The 19,123-nt window shown below is 40.1% G+C and overlaps 1 protein-coding gene across 1 annotated transcript in view; it reads right to left on the reverse strand.

Annotated features, from left to right (window-relative positions):
* The window catches only part of RSF1 (remodeling and spacing factor 1), a gene marked incomplete in the record, with an annotated part of 156,297 nt that overhangs the window by 71,740 nt on the left and 65,434 nt on the right, over nt 1–19,123 (reverse strand). The window contains 2 exon segments of the mRNA NM_001142834.2: nt 1,871–2,076; nt 4,058–4,150. Of these exon segments, the coding sequence (NP_001136306.2) occupies nt 1,871–2,076; nt 4,058–4,150 (299 nt within the window).

Here is a 19,123-nt window from a genome sequence, read left to right on the forward strand (position 1 = left end):
ATTAATGATCCCAAATATTACTACATCTTTCGGAAAAGTTGCCTGTCAGATTTACAGGTAGGAATATGCATATTCACAGATGTTCTTCCAAAAGGCACCTGGCACAGTTCTCTAAAGCAATTTGTAGTTGTTCACATGAGAAAACGGCGTTTGAACACTTTATATAAGCATTTTCTTCTGGGCAACTGCCACACATACCATTTTATGCTTATCATAAATAGATTTTTACACATAGAAAGATTTTTTTAAAAAGGCAGAAGTACAGGAAGTAAAACCTGGAAGAACAGTCAAGGATGAGAAGGGCTGAAGTCAACACTAGTGGAATTCTGCCCTTCCCTCTTTCTGCTGATAAATATGTCTTTTATGACAAAACAAAGTTTCAATCTTTGGGGTTAGAAGTTGTAAAAGAGGCAATGGTTATGAACTATACTTCAATTAAAAAATTGAAATAATTAAAAAAATAAAATAACCCTTAAAAGGGGGTGGTGGGCAATGGCTGAAAAGGAACAAAATTTTATTGAGTATGTACTATGTTCCTAGGATGACTTCTCACACATTCTTCATCTACAAAGCACGAGACAGTATGTCTGAATCAACTAACCAAGTTTGACATAGGAAAGAGCAGAAGTGGTAGTAAAACATCATGAAAAGAACCTCTTTCAATGTATATATTCATAGGGAAAGATGGCAAGTACATTTTATTTCAGGGCCCACTTTATCTTAATTTAATAAACTGACATGGAAAACCATATGATTAAAGCAATCCCCCATGAGCTTATTCAATGCTTGTCTTTATGGAATGAAAGTTGAGTTTCTCTGACCTGAACGAATATTATAAATTTCTATGGATTATCACTTCAAAACATTAATAAATGAACACTAACAAAAATCTGCTAAAATTCAAAATAAGCAAATACTAAGATGACTTGAGGGTTTTTCGAAAGCTAGTGGCGATATATCCATTGGTTCTCTCTACTCATAAATAAATTAATATAAACTGTAGGAATTGATGGAATTAATTCTAAGTATTACTTTGCAAAACTAGAAAATGAAAGACACAAAGATTCAGAGTAACAGTCCCAGAGTCACCTATCAACTAAAAAAAGTTTTACTGTAAGGTTTTTTGGATTTTTTTGGTTTGTTTTGTTTTGTTTTAACTGTAAGGTTTTATATTAAGTATTTACATCCAAATATATCTGTCAATACAAATATAAGGAACTAAGGTTATCAAAAATAACTAGGGCAAAAAAAGCACAATGTGCCTCAGATTTCTTCAGACCTCAGTAATAAAATGTATGCACAGGAAAAACTAAAAATATATTAAAGTATCACATGAATTAGCCAATTAATTAGGAATAAAAAATAATGCCTAGCAGTTCCCATTGTGGTGCAGCGGAAACGAATTTGACTAGTATTCATGAGGATGTGGGTTCGATCCCTGGCCTTGCTCGGTGGGTCAAGGATTTGGCATTTGCATGAGCTGTGGTGTAGTCGAAGACTGGGCTCAGATCCTAAGGTGCTGTGTCTGTGTTGTAGGCCGGCAGCTATAGCTCCGATTTGACCCCTCCCTGGGAATTTCCATATGCCACGAGTGCAGCCCTAAAAAGCAGCAACAACAACAACAACAAAACCTAATAGAAAACTACAGTTAAAAGTATAAGACCACACTGACATGGACCACACTGCTCAATATACTTATTTGGCAAATAATTAAGTGCCTTCTGTGGGTATCATGTTGGGCACTAGGCTAGGTCTTAGAAGTTCCCCTATCCCACAAAAAGAAAGGGATCACCCAGTCTGAAATTATATTCTAGTAGAGATCAAAGTAAGAACATGCAGATAAACGTGAAAAAATTCCAATAAAAGATACCTGACAATGCATTTCCATGAAGAGCCGTCTTGATCATCTTGTTCTTCTATATACATTCTGACATTGTGATCTTGATCTAACTGGTACCAGTACATGAGGCCATCTTTGTCTCGGCCAATTGGCTGGAGACGCATGGTATCGGCATCCTCCTCATTGATAATATTCTTGAATTTGAGATTGTCATCAAACTGACACTCACAGAGGTACTGGAAAATAGTTACAACATGGCTTAAAATATCCCACAAATGTTTATCCATCACAACAAATGTGATATGTTCAACCAGAAACTGATTCAGGGATAGGAGGAGAAAGAATATTTGTACTTTATCCATCTTTCACTTTCCTCTCCCCAGTTTTGTACATTTATAAACAATAACCAATTTTAAAAGATAAATTTCTAAGTTAACATTTAATTTTAATATTACATAGATTTATAGGTTTAATACAACCAATGACAAAAAAATGCAGTTATATTTATTTATTTATTTTGTTTATTTGTTTGGTTGTTTGTTTTTTTTTTTGCCATTTCTTGGGCCGCTCCCGTGGCATATGGAGGTTCCCAGGCTAGGGGTTGAATCGGAGCTGTAGCCACCGGCCTACGCCAGAGCCACAGCAACGAGGGATCCGAGCCGCGTCTGCAACCTACACCACAGCTCACGGCAACGCCAGATCGTTAACCCACTGAGCAGGGCAGGGACTGAACCCGCAACCTCATGGTTCCTAGTCGGATTCGTTAACCACTGCGCCACAACGGGAACTCCTGCAGTTTTATTTAAAAGCACTGATTCTGTACTACAGTCTCCCAAATTGGCTCATGGTATACAATTTTCAATAATTTTTAGATAAATTCTATTCTTGAAATAGCTGTCCATTTTTAAAAGCTTGAGAAATTCATCGTTTTCAAGAAAGGCAATATTATTGAGAACTGCCTTTAGAGAATCCTCTTAAAAAAAGATATTCAGGAGTTCCCTGGTGGCTCAATGGGTTAAGGACCCAGCATGGTCACCACTGTGGATCTGGTTACTGCTGTGGTGCAGGTTTGATCCCTGGCCTGGGAATTTCCACATGCTGTGGGGGAAAATAAAGATATCCACATGACAAAACTGGAGGGACTCTTTATTAAACATTTTGGTATGTGACTAGGGTATAAAGTCAGATTTCTTCCCCACTTCTCTTTTTCCAGACAGACAATACATGAAGTCCCTATCAAAGACTCTTTGCCTTTGCCTCTGGGGTGTAGCCTGGTAGACTTTCTTCTGTAAAGATATTTCTTTTCCTTTCATTACGCTGACCACATTGCAAATAATTAGGGTCAACACTATGAAGCAAGCAGGGAGGGAAAGGGAAACTAAAACTTGAAATACATCCACTTTGAAAAGACCCATTTTAGGCATTCCTGTTGTGGCTCAGCAGTAACGAACCTGATTATTACCCATGAGGACATGGATTTGATCCCTAGCCTTGCTTAGAGGGTTAAGGATCCAGCATTGCCTTGAGCTGTGGTGTAGGCCGGAGCTGCAGCTCCAATCTGACCCCCAGTCTGGGAACTTCGATATGCCCTGAATGTAGCCCTAAAAAGACACCCCCCCAAAAAAAAAGGAAAAAAAGAAAAAGAAAAAACAGAGAGAGAGAGAAAAGACGCATTTAAATTAAGTTGGTTTGGTTATGTATATTATGGCATACCCCTAGTCATCTGGAAAACTGATCAAATTATTAATATAGTCAATCGGTGAAAGATTAAACACAGTTTACAGTATTTGTTAGCAACGACTGTTAAGGCTGCAATGAATAAAATTAATCTGCGTAACTGCCCATTCTACTACTGTCCCTACAAGCAGAAATCATCAGACCTAGATATACTTGTGTATGAAAAAACAACCTAAAACATTAAAGAACAGTTTTGTCAACAAAAAATAAGTGAGAAAAAAATCCATTGTCCTTTCCTACTAACAATAAAAATGTCTACTTTCCAAAGTTACCACTATGGTGCAGTGCTTAAAGGATCCAGCATTGCTGCAGCTGCAGCACAGATTGCAGCTGTGGCTCGGATTCAATCCCTGGCCTGGGACTTATGAGTGTAGTCATTAAAAAAAAAAACCAAAAAACAAAAAACAAACTACTTTCCAGTTATTTTTCAATTCAACCAGGAGTCAAGAGAATTTTTAATGAATTGTAACAAATCATTACCTTTAAGAGCGCTAGCTTGCATTCAACACTCATTTCAAGATAGCCTTTCTTCTCCATCTCCCATGCCCAGGTGCTATTAAACTCTTGGCATATCTGTCAGAGAAAGTAAAAGTCTTAATACACAAAGGCAATTTTTATTTCACTGGTAGTTTTGTTGCAAAATTAGGTTAAATGTTCTTGTTAGTATATAAAAGAAAAAGTTTATACCAAACCAATCCAATCAATCTTACCCTGAAATTCATACTACTTAAATATACCAGAAATGTTTACTACTATCTGATGACTCAAATTTAACGGAAGTAAAAGCAGTGATCTCTGCAGCTGTCTCCCCTACTCTCAAGAATTTTATACACACTTTTGTGGCATTTTCCTAAATCCAAGTAATGATCTGATTCCACCCCTCCAGAGAGCCTTGAAATTCCAAGGGGAAGGACAACAGTTTAATCATCCCTAAGCCTAGAACAGAAGTAAGGTAAAAAACCATATGCCAACCTGTAAGCACATCCGCCACCCCCACTCCCACCTGCTGCCACATGGAAGTTCCCAGCCCAGGGATCAAATCCGAGCCTCAGCTGCAATCTACACCACAACTGTAGCAACATTAGATCCTTAACCCAATGCGCTCTGAAGGAACTGAACTGGTGCCTTCCCAGAGACAAGCCAGATCTTTAACCCACTGTGCCACGGTGGGGAATTCCTGTAGGCACATTTTTTTATCAAGTAATTCTCCAATTCAAAGACATCCTCATTACGTTAAAAGATTCCAGAAGGCATTTGAGACCCTCTATATTTGGCATTAACTTAAATTTCTAGGCTTCTCCTCCCATACAAATATTTCAAGCAAAAGAGAGACACTTTAACAGGCTGAGGAAAGATCTGGATAACCATTCTATTCAATAATAAAGACGTATCATCAGATACCAACTTAGAGATCCAAGAACTGTAGCCAACATCAAGAATAAATACAAAAAGGAGTTCCTGTCGTGGCTCAGTGGTTAACGAATTCGACTAGGAACCACGAGGTTGCAGTGGGTTGCTCAGTGGGTTAAGGATCCGGCGTTGCCCTGAGCTGTGGTGTAGGTTGCAGATGAGGCTCGGATGCCAAGTTGCTGTGGCTCTGGTGTAGGCCGGCAGCTACAGCTCTGATTCGACCCCTAGCCTGGGAATCTCCATATGTCGCAGAAGCGGCCCTGGAAATGGCAAAAAAGACAAAAAAAAAAAGAATACAAAAAAAAGCAATCAACCAACCAAAATGCACATGTAGACACATCCTAGTCAAATTTTGAAAAGCAAACTTTACAGAGCAAATCTTTTTTTTTTTTTTTTTTTCCCGTCTTTTGTCTTTTTAGGGCCACCTGCAGCATATGGAGGTTCCCAGGCTAGGGGTCTAATCACAGCTGTAGCTGCTGGCCTACTCCAGAGTCACAGCAACGCCAGACCTGAGCCGTGTCTTCGACCTACACCACAGCTCACGGCAACACCGGATCCTTAACCCACTGAGTGAGGCCAGGGATCAAACCCACGACCTCATGGTTCCTAGTCGGATTTGTTTCCGCTGCGCCAAGACAGGAATTCCTAGAAGGAGAATCTTAAAGCCAGCCTGAGGAAAAAAAATTATGCAGAGGGAGCTAAAATATGAACTACAAATGACTGGTTTTTTTTGTTTGTTTGTTTTTGGGGTTTTTTTGCTTATTTTAGGGCCGCACTTGTGGCACATGGAAGTCCCAGGCTAGCGGTTGAACTGGAGCTACAGCTACCAGCCTACACCACAGCAACACAGGATCCAAGGCGACTCTGCGACCTACACCACAGCTCACGGTAATGCCAGATCCTTAAGCCACGGAGCAGGGAGTTGCCACTGTGGCTCAGTGGTAATGAACCCAAATAGGATCCATGAGGATTTGGTTCGATCCCTGGCCTTGCTCAGTGGGTTAAGGATCTTGCATTGCTGTGAGCTGTGATTTAGGTCGCAGACACAGCCTGTATCTGGAGTTGCTGTGGCTGTTGCATAGCTCAGCAGGTACAGCTCAGATTTGCCCCTAGTCTGGGAACTTCCAAACACTGCAGGTACAGCCCTTAAACAAACAAATAAAAGAGCTTAATCCATGGAGCAGGGCCAGGGCTTGAACCCACGTCCTCACGGATACCAGTTGGGTTCGTTACCACTGAGCCCACCTGGAACTCCATGACCTACAAATGATCCCTGACCTTGCTCAGTAGGTTAAGAATACGGTCTTGCTATGAGCTATGGTGTAGATTACAGACACGGCTTGGCTCTTACACTGCTGTGGCTATGGTGTAGTCCGACAGCTGTAGCTCTGATTCAACCCGAAGCCTGGGAACTTCCATGTGCCATGGGAGTTCACAAGGACGAAAAAAAACAAACACATAATTGCTGATGGGAATGTAAAATGGTGCAGCCCCTTTGTAAAAAGTTAGCAGTTCCTCAAAATGTTAAGTATGAATTACAATATTTCATTTCTCAGTGGGTACACAGGAAAAAATATATCTTGTACATATAGTACATATATTCATTTCAGTATTATTTATAATAGCAAAGAGGTATAAATAACCCAAATTTCCATCAACTGATGAATGGATAAATAAAATGCGGAATATCCATCAGTGGGACTTTATACATCCATGAAAAGGAATGAAGCAGTGATATATTCATATATATATATATATATATATATATATTTTTTTTTTTTTTGTCTTTTTGCCATTTCTAGGGCTGCTCCCGTGGCACATGGAGGTTCCCAGGCTAGGGGTCAAATTGGAGCTGTAGCCGCCAGCCTACACCACAGCTCACGGCAACACCGGATCGTTAACCCACTGAGCAAGGGCAGGGACTGAACCCGCAACCTCATGGTTCCTAGTCGGATCCGTTAACCACTGTGCCACGACGGGAACTCCTATTCATATATTTTAATGGCTGAACATTAAATAGGTGAAAGAAATCAAACATAAAAGGGCACACATTTATGATTCTGTGTATACAGAATGTCCACAACAGTAAAATCCATTTAGACTAAAAATTGATGAGTAGTTGCCAGTCAGACAGGAGGGAAGGGGACAGGGGACAAGCCTAAAAAGGAGAGTCCTTGAGGATATGACGAAAACCGGTTAGCAGCACCGAGGTCCAAGATGGTGGATGACCTGCCTTCTGAGGACCCTGAGATTCATGATGCACTCACTGTAACACACTAGCACACTCAACAAGAGGCCCACAGGCTCCATGACAATTCTGAGGTTGACCATAAAAGGCCAAAAAGGGCAGTGCCCCAATTCCTGGAAGTCCCTGCCCCTTCCCTTGAAATAGCTGCAACAACCCTCCCAGTCATTAGCCTATGGAACTGCCCAGCCCATAAAAACTCACCACCCCATATTTTGGGGCCTCTCGCCTCTCTACTCCTGAGATGGCCCATACTCCATGGAGTGTGTTTCTTCCAGGGCAGCTCTCCGGCCTTTTGAGACGGCCTATACTTTGACCATCTTTCAATAAATCTACTTCTTACCTATTACGTTGCCTCTCACTGAATTCCTTACGCCCTGAGACATAAAGAACCTGAATTTCACTAAGTGCTGGAACCAGCTATGTGATTTTAATTAAAAAAATAAAATAAAAAGTGGATTCAAATCTTATTCTGGGTTTTGGCCAGGTTTGAGTCCCAGTCCCTGGGTTTGAGTCCCAATCTAAGTTTTAACTGGGTTAGAGTCCCAGCACGTGGGCTCAAGTCCCAGTCTGACGTGTAAAGTTTCACTTAAGTAAAGAAGAACAGTGGTTGCTAATGGGCAAGAGATTTCTTTTCTGGGTCATAAAAATGTTCCACAATTAAGACAGTATTCACAATTAACATAGAGCACATCTGTGTGAATATGCTTAAAAACACTGAACTGCATATTTTTAAATGGTGAATTTCATGGTACCTGAGTGATATCTCAATTTTTAAAAATTAGAGGGACAGCCAATAACACAAAGCCCAGCTTATGACTTGGAAGGAGCACATCTTGAGTGCACGAATGTACACCACACCCCTAGAAAGAGACTAAAGGGTAGGCTAAAGTGTGGGGAAGCTCAGCTTCACCAAGAGAGGCTGAGAATGACACAGCCCCAAAGTGTGGCTCACAGTGTCACAGTTACCAAATACAACTGAACTACATATGATCATTTATTGTGTGAAAGGGGAGAAAACAGAAAGAGAGGAAGAAATAGATATAATTAAGATACTGGCATCTGATTCCTGGCAACTTAAGCTTCAATTTACGGACCTTCATCTATAATGCTTAGGGTGCTGAACTTTTGTTGTGCTGATATTCAAAGATAAATATGCTTCTCATTTCCGTTTCTTCAAGGGCAATGTAGACACACTTCTGTGCCATCTGAGGCACTCACCAAAGGCACAGGAATTAAATTTACCCAAACAGCCATAACCTATTGCTACCACAAAGGAAACACTGCAAATAAAACAGAGTACTCTAAACGAGGAATAATTCTTATGTAGGACTATCTGATCTCATCAGGAGCGAACAAACTTTTTATTCTTTCATTTTATTTTGTATTTTTGTCTCTTTCGGTCTGCATTTGTGGCATATGGAGGTTCCCAGGCTAGGGGTCAAATCAGAGCCGAAGCTGCTGGCCTACACCGCAGCCACAGTCACAGCCACAGCCACGCCACATCCGAGGCAGACCTGCAATCTACACCTCAGTTCACAGCAACGCCTGATCCTTAACCCACTGAGCAAGGCCAGGGAACTGAGCCCACATCTTCATGGATACTAATCAGATTCTTAAATCAGTGAGCTGCAACGGGAACTCCCACAAACCTTTTCTAAGGGATAAACAGGAAATAATTTAGACTTTGTGATCACATGGGCTTTTTTTCCCTACTATTCAACTCTGCAAAAGCAGTCAGAGAAAATATATCGAGTGACCGTCAATGTGTTACAATACTTTATTAAGGAAATTTGAATTTCAGATCATTTTCATGTCAACCATTAAATATATAAAAATCATCAGAAAACTGTACGCCAGCAGGTCACATTCCTTGTGACCCCCCTCCTGCACCTGGCCTTTCAAAATGCTTTTGCTGGAACCTTTGGGAGTTCGGGGGTTTAGGGGGCATGAGCCACCCATCTGCTTGCACAGCCCTGCAGTGAGTAAAGCTTTCTCTGCTCTAAACTACTATGTTCCACTTTGTTACAGCATCCAAAACAATCATATTTATCACCTAATCTCTCTAAATCTGGGTAATGAGAGGTTACATCTTGTTGTGTCTCGCTGCACACCACCTAAGGAACAGTCATTCAGACACAGACACAAAATCAATATTCAAGGCTGTAAAGGCTAAATGCCATTCAGCCTGGCTCTTGGCCCCCCGCCTGCTGTCATTCCAACACCCCCTGTATCTATTCGTCCTACCTTCTACACACAGAAAAACAAGGTTGAGGGTAGAAAATATTGGGGGGTGCAATTACCACCAGCCTCTTGCTTATACTTCTTGAGGCAGGAGATAGTGGGCTCCAGGATAGACATTTACAACCAGCCACCTGTCTATACTTCACGACAGAAATAACAACAGCCGTAAGGCAAACAACTGGAATTTGTCTTCTGAGGACATGTTAAATAATGCTAATGGCAGGGCATAGAGGGGCTAAGACCAAGAGGTCACACAGTTCCTATCCCTGGGGTCAGAGAGACCCCTGTGGGTCAAAAAGGGAGGGGTGAAGCCAGGCGGTACCCTGTGGGGCTCCTGGGCACAAGCCCTTCTGTGCCTCCAATTTCTTATTTTTAGGGAAAAAGCATCAACCTCCATGACCTTCCCTGAATTTCAAAGGGTCAGTTCAAATAGTTGCTAATCAGGGAAGGGTGGAGATGCTGAAACAAGGGAGCAAGTTAAGAAACAATAATGCAGCCTAGGGGCAGGGTCCTCCAGAAATATACACAACAACATCTTTGAGTTCTCCTGCAGAACTAAAACCCCCAACAAGAGGAAATCAGAAAGGAGGACCAACAGAACCAGTCCTGAGGCCACTAAGCACCAACTGCTAAGAAGAATACAAGCTTGCATTTACCCTGATCCTTACCTGTGGCCTGATTTTCCACGCCCAAATCACTTCCTAATCTCTCCCAAGAGAGGGCAGTCTTCAGGGAATTAGCCGGCTGTGGCCTTCTTTCCCTGGCAAAGCAATAAAGCTATTTTTTCTCTCCTTCGCCCCAAAACCTGTCTCTGCATTTCTATTCATTACTGGTAAAGAGAGAGCAAGTTTCGGCAGCAGGGGTGCCAGGGCATAATATGTCCTGATAACCGTCCCCTAACCCTTTGCTCTGGAATCCATCTTGGCCAAAAGATACACACACATGTGGGGAGGGCCCTGGGTCCGGCCAAGTGTGAGAGATACAGTAACTGGCCAAAGGAAAATAAAGACCTGGAAGAAGTGTCCTATATATGAGTGATTTAAATCACCTCTCTCTGGCACACTCCTCAATCATTGGGTGTGTATTACTACTCTACTTCTGCCTTAGATAAAGAGACTAATTCTCTGTGTGCTCTCCCAATAGGCTGTACTGTGTTTCTAGGGATAAACTCTGCACCCATTTTTACATTTTTTTGTCTCCCTGAGACATTCGTCAGGTCAATTCAGCTTTTAGCCTCTAGCTGGTCTAGTGGCTAGGATTCCTGCTTTTCACAAGGCTGCCCAGTTCGACCCCTGAGCATGGCTTCTATCAGCCTAATGTGGACCAGTTCCTAACACAACTCTGTTCCCCTCTTGCTGTATAGAAAACTCAAGGTTGCCAAAAGAATTTATTGTATTGTTTCCTCCAGGCAACCACAATCTATGTCCCTGGCCTCCCTTTCTTATTTTATTTTAAAAACAAACATAAGCTTAAAATTATAAATATCTCCTCTGTCCCTTTGAGATGTATATGTATCGCCTACAGATACGGGTGTCCTTCTCAAGGACCTGAAGGCCATTACTTTTCTATGTAATCATTAGACTCTTTGGAAGGGTACAGGTCTAATAACTTTCGCAGTTAGCAGGCAGGCACAGAAGACCTAATGAGGTTAATTCTGACCAACTCTCATACCTGTCTTTTGTGATTTTTTTTATTTCCCTAATTCTGCTTGACCACCTGAGTGTGTTTGTGCATACATACATAAGCATCTTATTAAACCAACCATCCGCTGATGGCACTTGGGTTGTTTCCATGTCTTGGCAATTATAAATGCTATGAACATTATGGTGCATGTATCTTACTGAATTAGTTTTCATCTTTTTTGGACAAATGCCCAGGGGTGGGGTTGCTGGATCATATGGGTGAGTATTATTCTACTGAATATATATACGAGATATTCTTTATCCACTCCTCTGTCAATGGACATTTAGGTCTGTTTCACGTCTTGGCTACCATATATATCTGAACAGATGCCCAGGAATGGGATTGCTGGATCACATGGTAAATTCTATTTTTAGTTTTTTGAGGAATCTCCATACTGTTTTCCATAGTGGTTGCACTACTTTATATTCCCAAAAAAAGTGTAAAAGGGTTCTCCTTTCTCCACAACCTCTACAAAGAATAAATTTGATCACTAGTCTGGGAATTTCCATATGCCACAAGTGCAGCCCTAAAAAAATAAATAAATAAAATATTTAAAATTTTAAAAGGATACAGACGAACTTATTTGCAGAACAGAAACAGACTCACAGACTTTGCCAAACGTAGCCTTAACAAAGGAGACAGGTTTGGGGCAGAGAAGGACTGGGGGTTTGGGATGGAAATGTTCTAAAATTAGGTTGTGATGATGGTTGTGCACTATAAACATAATAAAATTCTCTGAATTTTTAAAAAAAGAGTAATTCAAGAAGAAACAGAACAGAACCTGGAGACCAATGGTGATGTGAATATAATGGTACGGTCTGTCAATGTGAAGGTGCCTAGAGGAGCTCTTGAGGCTGAGCCTAGGGCCCCAGACGATGAGTGCTGGCAGTCAGACTGGGAAGAGACAAGGCTCACAAATAAGAGGACTCAACAAGCATGTGGAAGCAGTGATGAAAAGTAGTTCTGCTGCACCGACTATCACTCCTCCTGCAGGAGGACTGATATCGAGGTCAAGGAGACCCACTACAGCGTTTTCTGCAGTAATTCACGGGAGAGGTGAGGAAGCTTTACTTGGCAGAGGATACTTAAGAGAAGACAGATTCAAACTTTATGTCTAATACATTAAATAGTAAATGCTTTACTATTTACAAGAGAATGTTGCAAACATTATTTCATTTAGGGTGGATGTTCCACAAACCTCTAAGATTTTTGACAGCAAAAACCAAGTCTGCGGCTGTATAGCACAGGGAGCTATATATATCTAATCACTTGTGATACAACATGATGAAAGATAATGTGAGGAAAAGAATGTAAATATATGTATAACTGCATCACTTTGCTGTGCAGCAGAAACTGACACAACACTGTAATCAATTATAATAAAAAATTAAAAAAAAACAAAGTCTGATTCATTTTTCTACTTGCTACACTATCTCCCAAGTATAGGGCCTTGCTGAGAGTGGACAGTCAATATTTACTGTATCAATGCTCTCTGGTATAACTAGAGTCAACTTACTATTATGATAGGCTATCTGGGAACATTGCCTATAAGTATGCATTAACAGTTATATAAAATGGACGTTTCTATAATTCCTTAAATAAATTTCTTCAGCAACATGGTTTTGAAAATCAAAAGAACACCAAAACCCCAACAACTCAGCAGAGCACAGTCATGAATCAATTAATTAGTTCATTCCAAAGTCCTTTATCAGGACTTTATTGTACGCCAGACACTGTGCTTGACCTCAGGATAAGCAATACATTACAACCCCTGCTACAGAGCTCTTAGTGAGACAGGCAGCTGGAATCTCAATTAACCTATAAATCTGGCACATTTACACATGTCAAAAATTTGAGAAACTGGAGTTCCCATCATGGCTCAACATTTAAGGAACCCAACTAGTACCCATGAGGATGTGGGTTTAACCCCTGGTCTTGTTCAGTCAGTTAAGGATCTGGTGTTGCCATAAGCTGTGGTGTAGGTCTCAGACGCAGCTCAAATCCCACATTGCTATGGCGGTGGTGTAGGCCGGCAGCTGCAGCTCTGATTAGATCCCTAGCCGGAGAACTTCCATATGCTGCGGGTGCAGCCCTAAAAAAAAAAAAAAGGAGTTCCCACTGTGGCGTAGCAGAAACAAATCTGACTAGGAACCATGAGGTTTCGGGTTCAATCCCTGGCCTCGCTCAGTGGGTTAAGGATCTGGCATTGCCATGAGCTGTGATGTAGGCTGCAGACGGGGTTGGATCTGGTGTTGCTGTGGCTGTGGTGTAGGCCGGCAGCTACAGCTCCTATTAGACCCCTAGCCTGGGAACCTCCATATGCCGTGGGTGCGGCCCTAAAAAGGACAAAACACAAAAAAAAATTTTTTTGAGAAACTACTCAAAAGTTGTTTATTCTTAAATCTAAGGAAAAGGTATCTTGCAAGTGTCTGACATAAGTCCAGCAAGAAAAATTACACCTCTATCATTACTATTTTATATTCCTCAGTAGGAGTAACCATATACCTAAAATAAACCTAAATGGAAAGAGTGTGGTTGGTAAGTATCTCTTTCCAAGAAGTCTACTTTATATCAATAATCTGAATAGAAAGAGAAATAATGTTTTCATATCAAATACATTGAAATTCAAAACCAAGCAGTGTGCTCTTGCCAAGGTCAATCCCCTCTCTCAATTTCAGAATCTTCATGTGTAAAATGGAAGTTGTGTTGCTAATAAGAGATAAGGAAGATGCCTACCAGATACTGACTATGCCACAGCTACCTCCCATAAATGCAAACCTTTCAAGATCTAGAAGATCACTCTAAGGACCGACTGGAACTCAAGGAGAAAACACAAAGAATTAAGAGCTGCTAGGGAAGTAGATTAGCGTTCTTCAAACTGTACGTAAACACTGTTTCATGATACTTTTGCTTTATATATATATATACATACACACACATGTATACACAAACCTGTGATATATACGACACACACACATATACTAGTATGTATGTATGTATGTAACACACATATATATAACATGTTTAAGATTTAAATAAAATTACTGGTGATTGAATTCCACTTCCTAATTTTATTTCTGGGTAACTATCCCTGTGTTATACTGAATGGCTTGCTTTGTTAGGATCTGCATCCAAAATGATAGGGAATATGCTAAAGCTAAGGTGAGTGACAGATCTAGAAAAAAATTCCCTAATTGCTGCATTTTTAAATATTGTGGAGATATACACAAGTTTATTATATAGAAATATATTTGTTTATGTATAAATAAACATTAAATTTGCCATTTTGACCATTAAGTGTACAATTCAGTGTCTTAATCAATCACATTCACAATGTAGTATAACCATTATCGCTTTTTATTTCCAGAAGATTTTTTCTTTTTTTACCATCCAAACAGAAATCATTTAACCTTTAAGCATTTACTCCCCATTCTCCTACTCTGCAGCACCTGGTAACCTAAAATCTACTTCCCGCCTCTCAATTTGTCTATTCTAGACCATATACGTAGAACATCTAATATTTGTCCTTTTGTGCCTAACTTCTTTTACTTAGTATCATAATGTTTTCAAGGTTTGCCCATGTCTGGAGTAAAGGTAACAACTCCACTCCTTTTTAGGAGTGACAATATTACATTGTATGAATGTGCCACATTTTGTTTATCCATTCATCTGTTGATGGACATTTGGGTAGTTCCAACCTTTTGGCTATTATGAATTATGCTGCAATAAACATTGGTATACAAATATGCCAATGTTTTCAGTTCTTTTGAGTTTCTGTTTTCAGTTCTTTTGAGTATACAGCTAGCAGTAGAACTGATGGGTCACACGGCAATTCTATGTTTAGCTTTTTGAGGAAGTGCCAAACTGTTTTCCACAACAGCTGCACCATTTTGCACTCCCATTAGAGTTTCAATATCTCCACAACCCCACCAATAGTTATTTTCCTTTAAAAAAAATAAATGAAAAAACTAAAAAACTAAAAAACAGTCACCTTGGGAGTTCCCTGGTGGCCTAGTGGTTAAAAATCTAGGGGTGTTACTGCTGTGGCTTTGGTTTAATTCCTGGCCTGGGAATTTTTCCATGCTTCGGGCGTAGCCAACCCCCTCTTCCCGCCTCCAAAAAAAAAAAAAAAGAAAGAAAGAAAGAAGGATTCATCCTATTAGGTGTAAAGTGGTATCACTGTGTTTTTGATTTGTATTTCCCCCATGACTCATGACGTTGAACATCTTTTCATGTGGTAATTATTAACCTTTGTATATCTCTGAAGAAATGTCTACTCAAACATGTTGCTCATTTTTAAGTTGGGTTGGTCTTTCTGTTGTTGAGTTTTAGGAGTTCCTTATATGGCCCAGACATTAAGTTCTTACCAGTCATATGAATTGCAAAAATTTTCTCCCATTCTGTAAGATGTCTTTTCACCTCCCTCATGTCATTTGATGCACATAAGTTTTTAATTTCAATAAAGTCCAATTTATCTACTTTTTCTTGCTGCTTGCATGCTTCTGGTGTCAAATCTAAGAATCTATTGCCCAGTTCAAGGTCATGGAAGATTTATCCCTATGTTTTATTCTAAGAGGTTTATGGTTTTAGCCCTTTTATTTAGGTTGTTAATCCATTTTTAAAAATTTATATTTTATGTACATATGTATTTTGCTTTTTAAGGCAACACCCGAGGCATACGGAGGTCTAATAGGAGCTACAAATGCAGGCCTACACCAGAGCCACAGCCACAGCAATGCAGGATCTGAGCTGCATCTGCAACCTACACCACAGCTCACGGCAACACCAGATCCTTAACCTACTGAGCGAGGCCAGGGATTGAACCCGCAACCTCCTGGTTCCTTGTCAGATGTGTTTCTGCTGTGCCACGACGGGAACTCCTGTTGAACCATTTTGAATTAATTTTTGCATATGGCATGAGGCAGGGTGTCTACTGCATTTTGCAAGCTGTTATATTTCAACAAATACACATTTTACACGATAGACAACCATCAAAATAAGTTTTAAAAATGCTACAGTAAGTTCTCAACAAATCTATACTCCATCTTCCCATTTCCAGCTCAGACAAGAATCAAGACATATACACATCATTAACATATTTCAATGGGTTCCTAAAGTTTTTTCATACTTAGACAATTTTAGGAGACTTGATTTTTACTTCCCAGGTTTATCTGCTTAGTCGCTAAAGCAGTGAAAAATAACTCTGAATTGTTATTTTTATGTAATTTCTCTCAAAACATACTGATGCTAGAGTTATAGGTAGGCTTACTAAATAAATAACTGTGGCCACGAGGTAGTACTCCTGAGTATGTAACTGAAACGTTAAGATGAACACAAGTAGGCAAATGTGAAAAAAGTGGGTTTCTGAAGTCTATTCAAGGGCGCTCTTGCCACAGGAGATTTCCCAGCCATAATTGAGGTACGGCTCCCTTCTGAATGGAAAAGCCTTTGGGTATATTATCAATATAACACATCCACTGGGCCACTGGAAGTTCAAAGAAAACTAAAGAAAATACAACTCAACATTTCAACATCCACAAGTATAAATAACTTGGCCCAAGTTGCTGTCAATCTCCAAAGGATTGACAGCTACATACATGAAAGAAAAAGAGTAAAACTGCTGTTGTTTCTCTGATAATTTATTATTAACATTTAAACACTTGCTGGGTCCCAACTATTCGACAAATATTATGCTGAGAGTATTCACATACATTTTTGTGAGAAAAAGAGGATCAAAGTAACTGAACTTATACACTTAGTGATTAGCAGAGTTCAGGTTTTTCCCCACTAGAAATCCAGTGCTCTACCCCACCACATGCAATTTATTTAAGAGGGTAAATTATGGCTGCTTACATATCACCACAGAGTAAATGGTACTCCTTAAGGAACGTATCATAAAATTAAAAGTATACAAAAATGCTTTCCAATATACAATGCATTAAGTATTCCTTCTGTGGCCTCAGACAAACCCATGTTCAATCCTTGCTTCAACATCTACTATCTATGTGACCTTGGTAGTTATTTAATTCTCCATGGTCTGGGTCGTACGTGAATTAAATATGTAATCCTATGTAAAATGCATACGATCTAGTATATAGAAGGTTCTTAAGGAGTTCCTGTCGTGGCACCATGGTAAACGAATCCGACTAGGAACCATGAGGTTGCGGGTTTGATCCCTGGCCTTGCTCAGTGGGTTAAGGATCCAGCTTTGCCGTGAGCTGTGGTATAGGCCACAGACACAGCTTGCATCCTGCATTGCTGTGGCTGTGGCCAGCAGCTGTAGCTCCAACTGGACCCTTAGCCTGGGAACCTCCATATGCCACAGGTGTGGCCCTAAAAAGCCAAAAAAAAAAAAAAAAAAAAAAAAAAGAAGGTTCTTAAATATTAGCCTTATCACCATTATTAAAGACTTAAGTTTTGAAGAAATTGAAACTCTCATAATTCCTGATGGGAATGTATAGCAACTATGAAAAACTGTTTGACAGTTAACTCAAAAAGTTACCACAGGAACTAGTAATTATACTCTGAGTTATATATAGAAGAGAAATTAAAATACTGGCCACACAAAAACTTGTATACTAACGTTCATAGCCAGAAAGTGAAGAAATCCAAAAGATCATCAACTGATGATGAATAAATAAAATGTGGCATTAATGATACGATGGAATAAAGTTTGGTGATAAAAAGGACTGGAAAATCAACACATGCTACAATATGAATAAACTTGGAAATCATCATGCTAAGTGAAGAAGTCAGACACAAAAAGCCACACATTTTCTGATTCTATTTATAAGAAATGTCCAGAACAGGCAAATCCACAGGGATAGAAAGCAGACTGGTTCCTCCAAGGGATGTGAGCCGTGAGGAGCTGTGATGGGAATGACTGTTAATGGGTATAGAGTTTCTTCTTGAGGTGATGAAATGTTCTGGAATTAGTGCTTATGGCTGAACAATATAGTGAATATACTAAAAACCAATGAATATATTTTAATATGGCAAATAATGTTGTACAAACATATATCAATTTATTTATTTATTTGCCTTTTTTTTTGTCTTTTTGCCATTTCTTGGGCCGCTCCAGCAGCATATGGAGGTTCCCAGGCTAGGGGTCTAATCGGAGCTGTAGCCGCCAGCCTACGCCAGAGCCACAGCAACGCAGGATCCGAGCCGTGTCTGCAACCTACACCACAGCTCATGGCAACGCCGGATCGTTAACCCACTGAGCAAGGGCAGGGATCAAACCCGCAACCTCATGGTTCCTAGTTGGATTCGTTAACCACTGCGCCACGACGGGAACTCCTGCTAATTTTTTTTAAAGGGCCGTACCCACAGCATATGGATGGAGGTTCCCAGGCTAGGTAGGGGTCAAATCAGAGCTGCGGCTGCCGGCCTACATCACAGCCACAGCAACGCGGGATCCTAGCCGAGTCTGTGACCTACACCACAGCTCACTGCAAAGCTGGATCCTTACCTACTTTGCAAGGCCAGGGATCAAACCCACATCCTCATGGATACTAATCAGATTTGTTACCACTGAGCCACAACAGGAGCTCCTATACATCAATTTAAAAAAGAAAAACAAAATTAGTATTAACAAAGCAAAAATGAAAGATAACGACCTTCGTTTACTTTTGAAAAATAAATTTAGGAATAGAGAAATACCTAACCTTTGTCAAAATATGTCCAAATTAAGAAATGACAAAAGATGACCCTTAAGACCTTCTAAGGGATTCCAAGATCCCTCAGGGGTAAAAGCAACAGACATTATTGAAACTGTCATTTAGATTAAGGGCGTCCATTGCCAAATTTATTCACTTTCCAAAGAACTCTAAACCTGTTACTAGAGATCAAGTGACAGAGACTCTGATGTTCCCTTTACCTCTGAGGGACAAATGAAGCATTTTTTGTGAGTTGTAAAGAAACAATCCAGAAGATACACGTTAGGTTATCTAGTACTGAATGTT

Source organism: Sus scrofa, chromosome 9 (assembly GCF_000003025.6).
Source record: "Sus scrofa isolate TJ Tabasco breed Duroc chromosome 9, Sscrofa11.1, whole genome shotgun sequence".
Classification (NCBI taxonomy): Eukaryota; Metazoa; Chordata; class Mammalia; order Artiodactyla; family Suidae; genus Sus; species Sus scrofa.